Source organism: Miniopterus schreibersii (genome assembly GCF_964146895.1).
Source record: "Miniopterus schreibersii genome assembly, chromosome: 16".
Lineage (NCBI taxonomy): Eukaryota > Metazoa > Chordata > Mammalia > Chiroptera > Miniopteridae > Miniopterus > Miniopterus schreibersii.
This window is the reverse complement of record NC_138116.1, coordinates 7,086,171-7,101,340: the sequence shown is the minus strand read 5'-3', so window position 1 is coordinate 7,101,340 and position 15,170 is coordinate 7,086,171. Positions and strand designations below refer to the sequence as shown.

The following is a 15,170-nucleotide window of genomic DNA, read 5'->3' as shown; positions in this document are numbered from 1 at the left end:
CCCGTGCCCACCTTCCCACATGTCTGCATTATGGTTGGACTGTTGCCCTGCTTTGAAAATTCTCACTGAGACTGCTTTCTGGAGGGAGGTTGTGACCGCAGTTCTCTTGGCTGGAGGACGCTGAATCCAAAATTAGCTTTATAAAAAGTTCAAACCCCGATTAGATCACCTGAGTCAACAAGTGAATCAAAAGGTCCAGTACCCAGAATAGAGATAAAAGACTTTTCTCTGACTAAGCTCTTTACTTTCTTACCATTTAAAGATAGTGTTTTAAAAAATTTTTTCTTCTTTTTTTGGTAAAGATAGTGTTTCCTATTTTGAAACCAGCCCCTTTCTTCTGAGGTACAGAAGAGAACATTTACAAATATTGATTCCCTCTGTAAGACACCTCTTTATGATACGACACAGCCAGCCAACCAAGAACAGCTGGAGGTCAATAAAAAAGCAATGTGTCCAAGAGTGCCCAACATCGACCCGTTGACCCAGGTCATCTAATCAGGGCTTGAACATTTAAAAAAGCAAATTCTGGATTTTTCTCTGCTTCCCATATCACATCTTCCTTCCCTATTTTTTTTTTTTTTTAAATCTCAGAAAACAGTACCACGTTGCACTTGCTCAAGATAAAACCTAAGAAATCCCCTTGACTAACCTCCCTTCCCTTCCCCAACATCCTCCTGACGCATCATTCGAATGCAATGGGGATGATTTGGACAATGTCGGAGACAGTTTTGGTTGTCACACTCCAGTGCAGATCGCAACTGGCATCGAGTGGGCAGAAGACAGGGATGCCACTGGCATTTCTCCAGTACCCAGGGCAGCCTCTCCTTCTTCCCGCCCTAACAAGGAATCATCCAGCGCAAAACGTCAACAGTGCCACTGTTGAGAAACTCATATCTGGAGTGAGAATAAATAAACCTATTATCATTAAAATTACAAATTCATAATCACTGCAATGTTTTCATTCATCTGGCCCTTTGAATAAATTAGTCTTCCCTTCTACTTCAAACACGGCAAGCATTCACTCTCTATACATTTTGCATATCCAAACCAGGCCAGCCTTTCCTGCCTTTTCACAGCAAGAGGAAGGGTGGACTCATCCAAAAGCATCCTGAGTGGCTTGGCTTGGATCGTGCCCGAAGAGGGATTTTGAAGAGACATTAAAATATTTCCACAGCTTACAATGAAAGTTCCATTTCAAGATAGCAGTTTTAAAACAGAAACAGACCCACAGACACAGAGAACAGACTGATGGTTGCCAGAGGGGAGGGGGTTGGGGACTGGGTGAAAAAAGGGAAGGTTGAGAAGTACAGCTTGGTAGTTACAGACAGTCACGGGGATGGAGAGTACAGCACAGGGAGTGCGCTCAATAACATCGTCATAACTACGGGGGTGCCACGCGGCCCCCTTTTCAGATGGAAAACTGAGACTTAACATGTTTAAATCACCGGCCCACAGACCCACAGCTTAGAAAGTAGCCAAGAATAGCACAGATATAACTCTGCCATTCCTGAGACTTGAGAAACAAATTCCTACGGCTATTTCATGGAGCTCAGTGTTCTCTTTCTCAACGAATTATCAAGTTCTTTGCCAAGATGACTGCATTTTCTCATAGCTCATGAAGTTCATAGCGTAGGAAGGCATTCCTGATAACTTTCTTTGTGTTTGTGTCTTGGAGCTCTTCCTGAGACTAATTTTGTTTTTTCCTTAATCGACACCTACAGCTCCTTCGAGGCCAACGTAAAATTATTTCTTACCGCTAAGGCAATTACATTGTGATGGCCTTGAGGCGCAGTGTTTCTGACACCAACTGCGCATAAAATAGAACAAAACACTAAGTTTTGGTGCTTTGCCTTGAGTTGTAACAAAACACATAAAACTTGGAACACTTTTCAAAAATCGCATCTGAGGTACTTAAAACATTAAAACATTCACAGCTGGGTCATTTGAATTTACCACAATAATTGGCTCTGCTTAGGCTGCAAACATCGTTTTTAGCTTTGAGTTTCTGTATCGTTCTAGTTGAAACCACAACAATTAGAAGTTGACTGGGTCGCAGTGTCTATTGCGCTCTTCAGATTTTCTTCCTAAAAGGTAACAAAAACTTCAGTTGAAGGAATGTTCTCTATACCTTCACTGAACCTCAGGCCAGTGTTTAACAGCTGCGTGGTGATGTCTTAAAGTAGGTGGCAGCGGACAGGCTGCTGGGTTTGAATTCTGGGTCTCTGTGACTTTAACTTTGGGAAGGTCAGCTTCTCTAAATGTCACTTTATTTGTATATCTGTATTAGACTTTTATTGCTGCATAACAAATTACCATAAACTCAGTGACTTGTGCAACAATGAAAATAGCAACAACATCAATAAAAACTCATCTGAGTATGAGTGTACAAGTACATCGTGTTGATTTTAAGGTGTTTATACAGAGTCGCCAGTTGACTAAATCATAGCATGTACAGACATGGGAAATTAAGATCTATGAAGCTCTAGTGCTCTGCATAAGCGTAGACCTCTACATCATAAGAACACACAAAATCAGAAATATGTTTCAAAATTATAGGTAACATATGTGTTTTGTCATCAACTTGATTATTTGATGTCTTACTGCAATTATTTATCTTAACAGCCTTCAAATTTCCTTTATAGCCACAACAGGAGGCAAAACACGGATTCTACAGTTTAAATTCTGAAAAATGACAGAAGAGGAAAGTCAGGGAATTAAGAAAAAGCGGATAAAACAACTGAAATACAAAAAGCAAAAACTGTGCTGTTGTGCCATTGACTCACACCCTTTCCCTAAAATCAGCATGGTCTTACTTTGGATTTTAACAAAAAAAGATAAGAAAATATCCAATACTTTAAAGTCCAGAGAAAGAAAATTAAGCAATCTCTGTATCACCCTAAAAGACATAAACAATTCTGTAATAAGTGCATTCTTTGGGTTTGCTACTTATGAAAGGTGGAGTTTGGTTGCTGAAATAGAGGTTGCATGGTCTGGTCTGGCTTCCTTGGCCCCACTGAAAGTGATATTATTGAGAGAAATCATAACACGTTTCAAAACACCTTGTCCATGTCTGAGATAAGGTATCTTGATAGCATGAAATATTATCTTTAAAGAGTCGCTGGCTTAAAGAGCAACGCAGGGTATTTTGGGCTTCAAGGCTCTTCCTAGGGCAGGAGCTTCCACTTCATGGACAGATCAGCTTCCTCGTCAAAATCCTCCAGCTCCTGCTCCTTGGAGAGCTCCAGGAAGACCTGCAACGGAGGAAAACGGAGCTCTGAGTGAGTGCAAGGGGTGTGCATATATTATACATTTATATTCCATGGGTGATACAAAAATCTCTAAAGTGGACCCACCTGCTCCAGCGTGGACTGGGAGAGGCTGTACTCCTCCAGGTCGAAGGTCTGTTTAACTGCACGTGGATGGATGGATGTGTGTTAGAAAGTCATTTATTTTGGATCCAGAGAGTTGTACCAAGTCATCTATAAAAAGTACTAAGAGGCCAAGAGGAGGAGGCATCGCTCACCTCAGGAAGCTGTGGTCAGAGGCTAAAGATGAGGAGAGAAGGTCTCTTCAAGGAACCCACAAAAGCAGCCCACGAGAGAAAGGGAGTCAGGCCTTGTTGCCATAGTACAGCTCTAACGATCAAATCAAGCTTTGCTTCCATATTACCTCTTCTCCCCTCCCCTTAATCTCTACCCCAGAGAGGCCTAAAACATCAGCTTGTGAGTAGAGGAGAGAACTGGGTAAGAAGAGAGATAAAACTGACCATCCCACCTTCCTAGCTTCAAGTCTCCAAATCAAAGCAAGAAGGGGCCATGGGAGGCTCTGGTTTTTTGCTGGAATTTCCACTACCCAAAAGTGATCTGATTATATATGCAAGAATGAGTCCACATAGCAAGATAAAGGGAATAATTATGGGGCCTGCATTTTGCTTCTATGCTACTGGCCTAGCTCATAATTTCAATACATGTATTGCCGCTGAGAACGTAACTATGGCTAAGTCAACATTTGGGGGGAAAAACTGTAAGCTTAGGATGTTTCAATATTTTGTACTTTGTGTAATCATCACACAAAGGGATAGGAAGCTGATAAAAAGTTGTTTTTCCCCCCTCTAAATCAGAACTTCGGTTTCAGCAAACTAAGCACATTAGAAAGAATTCGAGGAGGGAGGGGACATTTTTGAAAGCAGAAACATGAGAAGGCTCCGAAGAAAAGGCTCCATTGTATTCTAGGGAGGCAGCCTTCCTGGAACATCTCTCTCTCTGCTTCTGATTAATTATGAAGCCCTTCCTGTTGATCAGGGCCCATCATGGGAATCCTTCCCACTGGAAAATTGCAAAGTTGGTCAAAAGGCCAAAATGGTCAGTGTGGAAAACGGACCCACAGGCCACAGAGTGATGGTCAGAGTCAGAAAGTGAAAAGAAACCCTAGCTGGGGCCATCCTAAGCTTAACTCAAGGGGATGAACCTCTGTAAGAACCAGGATGCCTGGGGCGTCTAATGATCAGTGGCAGGCAAAAAGGTACAAGTCAGGTGGGGAAGGTGTTCAGCTTTGAATCAGATTCCATATGCTGGCGTGGTGGTTGAGAACCACTGGATTAAGAGTTTAATAATTTATTTATGGCGTAATACCACAATTTTATGTTCATGTGTGTACATATTCTACCGGCTTTATGCAAGATCTGAATTTATCTGTTTCCCAGAGTCTTACCTCTAAGCAGTTGCTCTTACCTATCTCTAATTTGAAGAAAGCCTGCGATAAGGGTCGCACGTCCTCAACAGGCAACTTGTAGACCATCAGCGACGAGTACCTGAGGGGAAAAGAGTGAGGCTGAACCCTGGGTTTCAAGAGCACAAGGTCTTAACAGGAGCAACCGTCTGATAGGTGTGAGGTGGCATCTCATTGTGGTTTTAAGGTGCATTTCTCTACAGAACCCAATAAACAAACAAACAAAATTGAAACAGACTCATAGATACAGAGAACATTTTGACAGTTGCCAGATTTTGGGGGAGTGTTGGGGGGCTGGGTGAAAAAGGCGCAGGGATTAAGAACTACAAATGGGCAATTACAAAATAGTCCGGGGATGTAAAGTACAGCAGAAGGAACATAGTCAGTAATATTGTAATAACTATATATGGTGCCAGGCGGGTACTGGAGATATGGGGGGGGAACACTTTGTAAAGTATATGATTGTCTGACCAGTATGCTGCACACCTGAAACTAACACAAAATAATACTGAATGTAAACTGCAATTTAAAATCAAATCATGACATTGGAAAAAATAAATGAAAAGAAGCAACAACGTCACCAATAATTTGTTGGCAGGTACACATCTGTATAGCATTGGAAACAGCCGTAGTGTGAATGCGCTTCTATCAACGAGAAGTTGATTTACTAAAGCAGAAGCGTTATCAGGCTCTGAAGAAAAGGCCCCCTTCCCTCTAGGCTGGGACGGCAGACAAAGGGCGGAAACCGACCTGGTGCGCCCCTCTGGACGGGGGCCGGGTGCCCCTCTGGACGGGGGCCGGGTCCCCTCTGGACGGGGGCAGGAAGCGGGTTACCGACCACCTCTCAGCGGGAAGACAGTGCTCTTGAGCTGAAAGGACCAGGTTCGCCTCCCGGCCCCACCTCCAGTTCCTGGCCCTGTCTAACCGCCCCGGGCCGCGGGTGCCCTTCGTTACCGACACCAATCAAAAGGCGCAGAGACACCACCGGCGCGGTCTGACTGCTGCCCGGTCCTGGCGCTGCGCTGGGGATCCCGTTTAATGGGGGTGGTCCCGCCCTCCGAAAGGACAACTGAAATGAACTAGGTGCACGTGCCAGTGCCCGGCACCTGCCCTTGCGAGAATCAGCTTCCAGTTAGTACTGTGCTCGCTTATTTCCCTCCTGTGGCATTCCTTGGATTTGGGCCTTTCTCTAGTAATTATTCACAATTACCATAAAGTTAAAAAAAAAGAATGAGACGATAAAGCGTTTCTTTTCCATCGCCGTAATAGAAAACAAAGCAGAGACGGGGCTGAAGGAGCACCACCTGTTTACCTCTCCTGCCGGGCGGCCTGGGGGAACAGCCGCAGGATCTCGCCGTGCAGGGCCTCCACCTGGGCCAGCGTCTTCACCTTCATCTCCAGCAGGTAGTCTTTGCCAAATTTGCTCTTTAGGTGCTGGATGGAACCGATGCACCTGGAGGGAGGAGGCAGGAGGCAGGTTCCAATCAAGAAAAGGGGGGGAGAAATCTACTACTGGTGATTTTTGGCCTCTGGAGGCCGGGGCAGGGTCAGGTAGAGCTGGAGCAGCCAGCCCCTCCTGCTCCTCCCAGTGACACCGTGGGCAGGGAAATGTCCTTTGTTCAGGGGGATGGGCACCCACCTCAGCCTTCCTGACACCATGATGGCCACGCGGTCACACACGGCCTCCGCCTCCGCCATGTAGTGGGTGGTCAGGAGGGCGCCCCTCTCCGTGTTTCTAAAGGTGGCCCGGATTGCCTGCCTGAAGTTAGGTCAGGGAAATGTTAACCAGGGGGAATGCCAAGGTAATATGAAAAGAAAATTTACAGAGGTTTCCATTGGCACTTATGAAATAATCAGTGAATTCAGGTTAGACAGAGAAAGGATTTTTTTTGCAGGGATAACAGGCATGGAAATAAGCAAGCTACTGGTTAGAGTGTGTAATTCAGAGCATGGTGTGGGCTGAATGTAGAAGATGATATTGGGTAAAAGGTTTAGAAAAATGCTAAATTTCAAGAATATTTATGAGAAGGCACTAGGAAAAACAATAGGAAAAGAGAACTTATTTAAAAGCCTGGTAATAATGGCGTATACCCAAAAGTGCAAAATGACAGACTATTCCTAAAATAATTGAAGAACATATTTTGGAGATGGAATTATTGTGTCCCAATAGAATTGTGTATCCGGTGATGTCGCAGAAAGATTTAAAACTTAGTGTAGGTTGATCTGATTGAGTCCACAGACAGGCCATGCCCACCCAGACGGTCTACGGTGAGAACGAAACTCTCAGCGTATTAGTTTGTTAGAATATCTTCTCCCCTCCACAGAGATTGGCCGCGATGTGTTATCAGATTCTATCCCATGGTATCGCTTTTCCTGATGATGTTGATGCCTTTCATTTTCTAAGTAAAGCAATTCCACTTTGGGTTGCTCATGACATCTCCTCACCACATCTGCTGCTGCCCCTCGGGGTCCATGCCCGTGGACGGCTCGTCCAGCAGCACCACCGACGGGTCTCCCAGGATGCTCAGCGCGAAGCACAGCTGGAAGGGGAGGAACAGCGCGTCGGGCACCGACCTGCGGGCTGCGCAGAGGAAGCCCGAGCCCCGCCCCTACCTTTCTCTTGATTCCCTGGGACAAGGCCTTCACGGGCCGCTTCTGCTGGTCCTGCAGCTTGAGCGCCTCCACCAGCCTGAAGGAAACAGAGGGTCAATCAACATCACCCCTGCGCACTGGGGAACACAGGCGGGAGAGCGGAGGAATCAGAAGACTGCAGTGCAGAATTAAAAAAAAATATATTCGGAGTGGTCATAAAATTGAAACTATAGATTGTCTAACCACTGTGCTGTACGCCTGAAACAAACATAAAATAATACTGAAGGTCAATTGTAATGGAAAAATAAAAATTAAAAAGAATTGAAATTAGGATACTTTATAAAACCTTTCATGGTTTTTATTTATTTTTTTTAGAGAGGGAGAGGGAGAGGGAGACAGAGAGAGAGATGTTGCCTTCCACACACTCCGGACAGGGCATCGGACCCAGGTATGTGCCCTGACCAGACCGAAATCAAACCGCGACTCTTTGGAGCATGGGAGGACACTCCAACCAACTGAGCCACATGGGCCAGGGCCTTCCTATGGATTTAAACTCACATTTTCAGTGGCTTAGTTTTGTATTAAGAATAATCAATAAACTCCTCACCTCCAGGCTTAAATGAGAGAACACAACACTGGATCGGGGGCCAGGTGCCCAAGTCATCTCCGCAAGCATGGAGCTGTCAGGTAGAACCGCCCTTCCTCAATTTTGGGTGAAGCTATCGCATCGCCATAAAGATTTTAATTCCATTCCATGATATCCAAATAGCTATCCTACGATAGCTTATACTTAAATTTTAGTATTTTTGATAACTTTACCAGTGAGTACCGTTTTCTTTCCATATTTAAGAGGAGAAAATAAAATAACACGTTGAAACCGGGGAGGCCAGTTTCTCATTGTAAATCTCCCCAGTGTGGCCCGGGTCAGCGTTGACCATCTCCCGGGAAGCCCTGAGTTTCCCATGAAGGTTGTCACTCCCAACTGTCTCCCTGGACCCCTCGGGTAGAGGACGGGTGTGTCTCCCCCCATGTACCGTGTGATGGCGACCTTGGCGTCCGCTTTCCTCAGCCCTTTCACCGCGGCGAACACCTCCAGGTGCTCCCTGAGCGTCAGGCTGGGCCACAGCGCGTCCTCCTGAGGGCAGTACCCCAGGAACTTGGGGGCATCCCCTCCGTCTCTCCCTTTCAAAATCACCTAGGCAAAAGAGTGCATTCTCACCTTCTGTCCCAAATCGTGTGTGTGTGTGTGTGTGTGTGTGTGTGTGTGTATGCCCGTGCGTGCCCACGTGTGTGTATATTTCAGCGACGTCTTCCTCTCACACACACAGCTGCCAAGAGTACAAAAGTCTGTAAGTAACCACTTAGCTCTGGGGAAAAGATGATAGAAACTCAATCTATCAAAAGGTAGATCTTCCACAGTGTCCTCTCCCTCCGTTTTAATTGGCTTTATTTCCAAGTCCATCACCCCGGTTGAATTCAAGTTTGCTCATGTGGTTGTCCACTGTGTGACTTTGGACCTCTGTCCATCACTTCACCCAACTTCGCCTGGATGTACAGCCAAGCATTATTCATACGCTCTTCTCATTTTTGTTTTAGAATTTAGATAGCTGCTCATTTCCCCTCTAACTTCTGATCTCTGTTTTCTGAATAAATCCTGGATCTTGGCAATTCGATTCAACAAGTTCTCAGGATATGTCTGTCCACAAAACAAAGATCTCTGACCTCCAGTAAAGCTAAGGTTTGGTTTTCCTTCCCCAAATATTTCCTTTTAATGTCTCTGTCTTTCATTCAGTAAAAGGCATAGTCTAGATAACATGCAGCCCTTTTCAGCACCTAACTATTTTTGGAATTAAGGAGATAAATTTTTATGAATCTTCTTCATTCAATGTATAAATCACATTGATTAATAGGAAAAGATCGTCATCAATATGTATTGTAAAACGTCTCATCTAGGCAGCACTAATGACCACATTTCTGGGTGTGTCACTGACCTGACCTGCAGTTGGTTTTGATTCTCCAGTGATCATCTTAATAGTTGTGCTTTTACCAGCTCCATTGTGTCCTAACAGACCTATGACTTCACCTGAAAAAGAAAAGGTATGCTCAGAATCATAACCACGAGTAATTATAAAAATAAAAGCAAATACCACTTAAGGGCTCACATGTGTCAAGCTTTATGTTAAATGCACTAGATACATGATTTCACTTATTCCCTCCCCCCCGCCCAAACCTGAGTGTTCTTCTCACCTTCATTTTACAGGCGAGGAAACTAAGGCGTAAAGAGAACCAATAACTTGTCCAAGGTCATGCAGCCCATGCCTAAGAAGCTGAGCTAGAATTAAAACAAATTTTGATGCCCAGGCCTGTTGCATCTCATGGGCACTTTCGCAGAATGTGCCATTTGTTAGGAATGAAGAGAGAGCTGCTAGGCCTCGGGGAGTTCCCTTCTGCGTAGCATTCCCAGTTGTGAAGTTAGTTTTACTACTTAGAAAGCTATCCCGTCCTTCTTAACATAAACTCTGCCTCCTTTTGGTTGTCCTCCTGTTTGTTTTAACAGAACAGGGGTAACCGTCTTCTACGCAAAGCACACCCTGTTATAACCGGCTCTCGAGCAGGGCGGCCCAGCGTTGGACGGCTGCTGGGTCGCTGCCCTGCATGTTCTTCAGCGGATGGCTGGGCTTCGCCCCTTCAAAAGGCCCCATCTTCAGGGGCAAAGGTCCCCTGCTAACAGAACGACTGTTTCCAACCTTTCCTGACGCAGAAAGACACGTTTCTCGTGGCCAGTTTCTTCCTCCTCTTGGCAAAGCAGTGTTTCCTTTTGCCGACGTACTCCTTCCGTAGACAGCTGGCCACGATGGCTGGGCTCTGGAAAGGCAGGTGAGATGGGTGAGCGCCCCACGCTCCCTCTGGCCAAGTCTTTCCTGTGCAAAGTCGTGAACCCAGCCCGCTCTCCTCGAAACCGCCACTCCAGAGCAAACTCTCCCAGCCTATTCCTGCAGCGAAAGGACGCTCGCGCTGTGCCATCTGACTCGTGCGCGCCCTTTCTCGGAAACCGGGGGCAGAGGCAGGTCTGCGGAGACACACGGACAGGCACGCACACACGCCCACACACGCACACACACATTCACCCCGGGTGGGCTCTCTCCTCTGAATTGCTTTGCTCACAAAATCTTTTCTAGGTTTTCTACTGGCCTCGCCCACCAAAGCCGTGGCTGCAAATTTTAACGCACGGGTGTTCCCCCGTTTCTGCTGGCACTGCATAGTTACTGAAGTCAAGCCATGAGCTACACGTGCGGGGATGAAAGAGCCGCACAGTATTTTTTTAAAGCCCCAGTGAGATAGTTGGCCACTTTACAGACAGTATTATCTGCTGGCGAGCGCGTCCCACCTCCGCCTGCTGGGAGCGCAGGCCGGCCGCGGCGCTCGCTGCCCTCGCCCTTTCCGCCTGGACGTCTGCGTCTTCTCCTTCGGGCTCCTCTGGGTTGGGCAGGGCTTCGCCGCTGCTCGGGGAAGTTCTGAAACCAGAGCAGAGTTCCAGTTGGACAGCCTGTAGTGGAAATAGTGAGTTTTCCGCAAACGGCTATCGATCTGTGAACGGCGCCCCGACAGGGCTGCAGGGATCTAGGGGCTGTCATTTTGACGCGGGTATTCTGGAATTCGGGAGGCTTCGTGAGAAGAGTGGCCGGAACATTTGGAATCAGGGGTGTATCCCAGAAATTCTGAGCTACGGGATCACCAGTTTCTGAGCACCGTCACGTCTTGGGAACACGTGTCAGAGTCACTCTTTCCTGACTGCCACCAATCTAACCCTTTCCTTCGTCATCCCCACCACTGATTCCCGCCGATTCCCGTCTCTCTCCCTCGTGTCGTCCCAAGTGGCTGCTGCCAGCCAACTTCCTAAAACGCGGTTGTCGTCCTGTCCCTCTCCTGCTCTACCGCCTTCATTAGACTTGAGCTTGACTCATATTTCGTGAGCTAGGCAAGGTTTTCAAAACACGCCTGTCTGTTTCCCATTGGATTATCTGTAAAACCTTCCCTGTGGTTTCCTATTCCAAGACACTCCAATATCTAGCTTCGTTTTAATTTTTTATTAACCTCCAACACAAGGCTTCAACTTTGTTCCAGCTGCCTTCTCGAACCTATAGGATCGTGGCATTTATTCTGCTTTTTGTCCTTTTGTTCAGACGACTCTTCCTTCCTGGACCGGCTACACTTATTTCATTGCTTGTCTATACTTAGTCGTTGTTCTGAAGCACTGCTTCTTGTCTATGACTTTCTTCTAGTATGTCAGTGAAATTATAGTCTGCCTTAATTTTTCAGTGTCTTATGTGTGCTAATGAGGCTTCTCTCGCTAGACTGTAAACTCATTAAAGTCCCAAGAATTATAATTTTGTATCGACACAGTCCCTTAAATACAATTCTGTACAGTGTGTTTTACTCAGTTAACTTAATCCTATTAAAATGTCTTTAACAATGAATAGTAAAATAAAACATGAATTCTCTCAACCTGAATACAGGATCCTTTCTCATCAATTTCTTTCTGAAGTTCACTTCCAGACACCGTAGAATGAACACGAAAAGGAAAAATTGGAAGTAAGGCTGCGGGAGACAAAAAAAAAAGATAATAAAAATTGGCATCACCATGAAAACAACAGTTTCAGTATTGGAATTGACTTAAGGAGTTCGATCATCTATAAAGGTAGATTTGATAACATTTTCACAAGATTGAAAAAAATTGTCCTTGATATTTTATGAAACTCTCAGAGCTGGGGTCGCTGGTCTTCAGAGCGATCATGAGAGAAACAGTGGTAGGGAGCTGATCCTAACTCTATTCATGCCATTGAGAGCCTGCGCTTCAGACTCGGTGTCGGATCGTTGCTGTGAAGTTAGTGGTCCAGAATGGGAAGCCTCTGTTGGTGTGTGTGTCTGGGTGTGTGTTCAGATGCCTAAACTGACAAGTTTTTAAGCACCAAAATGAAAATTAATGAACACAAAGCATACAAAAATGTGTTCCCCCTCGTGCAAGAACACTTAAATGGAAATGCCTCCTTACTATTAGCAATGCCAGGTATACAAGATGGGACTCTAAGTCTCCTAAATATTCCACAGAGTCAGGAGAAATCTGTAAAATGAGAATAAAAAGCATGTTTAGATGAACTTTTGTCTATGCATGAATCTCATCTCACTTAAGATGATTGATTAATGCCCATTACATGACCCTGCCAGCCTTCTATGGAATTCTTGCTTATGCGTCAGGTAAAAAGTCCATGTCTGACTGTGCAGTGTGTGCTCCTTGCTGCCGATGTCACTCGGTGACCTGTGGACCTGTGCTTGGCTATAGGCTCAGACGCTTTTATCCTGAACACTGTGAGTTAGCAGGATTCGCCCTGCTAGGAGAACCTCGGTAGTGCTGACACACATCCTGATTTGTTGATACTCTAAGTGTTTAAGGATTTTCGAGAAGGAATTCTGGGACACAACAATCCCCCACTTTTGTTTCTCTTACCTCACAGGATCCTTCTCAAACTTATCTATTGATTCCTCCTCTTCCCGATCTTTAAATTCTGGAGTTCAAGGCCAAGCCCATAGGCTGTCTTTTCATTCTAACGATGCTTACTCTGTAGCTTTAAATATTACTTACATGCTGACAAATCTCAAGTATTTAGCTTTAAGTCCCCCAAATCCACAAAACCCTACATACTGAATTTCAGACTCATGTATCTAACTGGCTACTTGCTATTTCCCATTGCATGTCTGTGAGGATCCATCAACCCAACATGTCCAAAATAACAGCAAGAGGGCATCTCATCGGCCTCTCAGGAGGGTCATTTGTCCCCAGGAGTGAGGGTTATCATGAGAACTATGAAATTCTACCACTGTGGAGTTGCCTTTGACCTTCATAACGCAAGGCAGGCTTTCCTATTGAATGATTCTGCCTGCAGTAAGTGAAGTGGCTTCCAGAAGATAGGGGCCTCACACTTTGTACAGCCAAAGACTCTACCTACATTCTTACAATATTCAAGGCGGTCGGTCCTCAATGGCCACACATTTCATGACCTTAGGACAAAAGTGAGATTCTTACCTTCACAAAAATGAACAGAGAGCCAATCATTGTGAATGGAGGTATCAATATGGTGCATATTAACAGCCCTAGAAATCCATAATTAGTTGCCTCAATAATAAATGTCGAGAAGATGGTGACCTGAAATAAAATCACAGTAGAGTTTCACAAAAGCACGACAATCTGAGCTTTTGGATATTTTTTTCAAGAGAGCGGAAATTCATTTTTAAATATTCTTATTTTCATTTCCATCTCACTCCCTGAGCCACTACCACCATCTTATTTTTTTTCTCCGCAACACAGAATTCTGTATTGGATTGTCACAATTCTGTACCGGATCAAGTACGAAGCTTTTAAGACACAACAGGGCTTCTCAAATTCAATGTACATACAAACCAGTGAGGGCTCTTGCTAAACTCAGATTCTGACAAAGGGTCCATTTATCATGCGCCACTCTGCATTTTGCATTTTTCCATTTCCCAGTAGATCAGAGACACCCTTTTAGTTTTCGGCTTACCAGCTATTCATTTTCAGCTGCGTAGTATTTCTCTGAATGGATGTGCAAGAATTCAACAATTTGGCCTTTAAAAATGTTTCAATTTCTCTGCTCCTGGAAGTGCTGGTCTGCATAAGTTTTTGTATATTAACACTTGTAGTCTTTAAGGAGGGATTCTGAGAAGGGCGGTTACAGGTTACCGTTTACGTGCACTTGACACTTCAGTAGTTACTAACAGATGGTGCTTCTAAAGGGCGGCGGCAGAGCTCTCCCGCAGACCGTGGGTGACACACAGGACGCCGCCCCCCTAAGACAGGCGTCACCATGGCTGGGGGTGTCTCCGTGTTACTGCTGATGTTGGGTGAATACCTGTGCCATTTTATAGTGTAATATACCATTGGTTTTTCGTACTTTGACTTTTTTGTATTTATATTTTCTTTTTATTGAGCTCTTTTTTGTATTTTCTTGACTCAGACAGTCTTCCTCTTTCGGTTTGGCAGCTGCTGCTCCTGAGCCATCGGGTATGCCGAGGCCAATCACGCCTGATGATTTAGTTTTACTCTTTTAATTGACCTCTGGGTTTGCTTGGCCATTTTTCATTTAGAGAGCTGTCCTTGATTTTTCCGACTAGATTCATCAGGGGTTTTCCTTTCCACTGTACCCTTCTCAGGATTTGTTATTAACCTTATGCTTGCTTTACATCTAACTTTGTGGGTTTTCTACATAAATATGTCCTGACCACGGTTCCCAAAGTTATGTCATATTTCCACGCACTCAATAGAATTCAGTGGTCGCTAGCCGGGTGCTTTTATGGCAATTTTTATTTTCTTGAGTTCTTTATTTTGACTTATTTCTTGGTTGAATGGGTTTCATCTCTAAGGGGTTCATCTTTCTCCCCAGCATTACTGAGATGTAACTGACGCATAACACTGTGTAAGCTTAAGATGTACACCGGGGTCATTTGATACATCTGTACAGATTGTGAAATTATTACCGAAATAACATCAGTTAGTACATCCTTCGCCTCACACACTTCCCTTTTTGTTGTTGTTGCTGTTGTTATAGTGAGAACATTTAAACTCTACTCTCTTAGCAACTTTCAAATATATAATGCGGGACTGTTAGCTGTAATCATCACACTGCACATTAGAGGCCCGGCACTTACTCATCTTATGACTGGAAGTTTGTCCTTTGACTGACACTTCCCCCGCCCTCAGCCCTGGTAAACAGGCATTTTACTCTGTTTCTATGAGTTTCTACATGACTCCACTTAATTATTAAGTTCAGAAACGG

The 15,170-nt window shown here is 44.9% G+C and overlaps 1 protein-coding gene across 3 annotated transcripts in view; it reads right to left on the bottom strand.

Moving 5' to 3' along the window:
• Positions 1 to 1,190: 1,190 nt before the first annotated feature.
• The window catches only part of ABCA9 (ATP binding cassette subfamily A member 9), a 44,633-nt gene continuing 30,653 nt past the window's right edge, over positions 1,191 to 15,170 (bottom strand). For 2 of the 3 annotated variants that reach the window (XM_081115854.1, XM_081115853.1), the window contains exons 26-39: positions 13,403 to 13,522; positions 12,374 to 12,442; positions 11,828 to 11,919; positions 10,709 to 10,835; positions 10,068 to 10,185; positions 9,312 to 9,403; positions 8,355 to 8,515; positions 7,342 to 7,417; positions 7,174 to 7,268; positions 6,368 to 6,487; positions 6,041 to 6,181; positions 4,731 to 4,810; positions 3,354 to 3,409; positions 1,191 to 3,251 (exon numbers count right to left, since the gene is read on the bottom strand). In XM_081115854.1, the coding sequence (XP_080971980.1) occupies positions 3,165 to 3,251; positions 3,354 to 3,409; positions 4,731 to 4,810; positions 6,041 to 6,181; positions 6,368 to 6,487; positions 7,174 to 7,268; positions 7,342 to 7,417; positions 8,355 to 8,515; positions 9,312 to 9,403; positions 10,068 to 10,185; positions 10,709 to 10,835; positions 11,828 to 11,919; positions 12,374 to 12,442; positions 13,403 to 13,522 (1,434 nt within the window). In that variant the 3' untranslated portion in view covers positions 1,191 to 3,164. The remainder of the gene's footprint in view (positions 3,252 to 3,353; positions 3,410 to 4,730; positions 4,811 to 6,040; positions 6,182 to 6,367; positions 6,488 to 7,173; positions 7,269 to 7,341; positions 7,418 to 8,354; positions 8,516 to 9,311; positions 9,404 to 10,067; positions 10,186 to 10,708; positions 10,836 to 11,827; positions 11,920 to 12,373; positions 12,443 to 13,402; positions 13,523 to 15,170) is intronic. The other variant, XM_081115855.1, reaches the window with a different exon arrangement.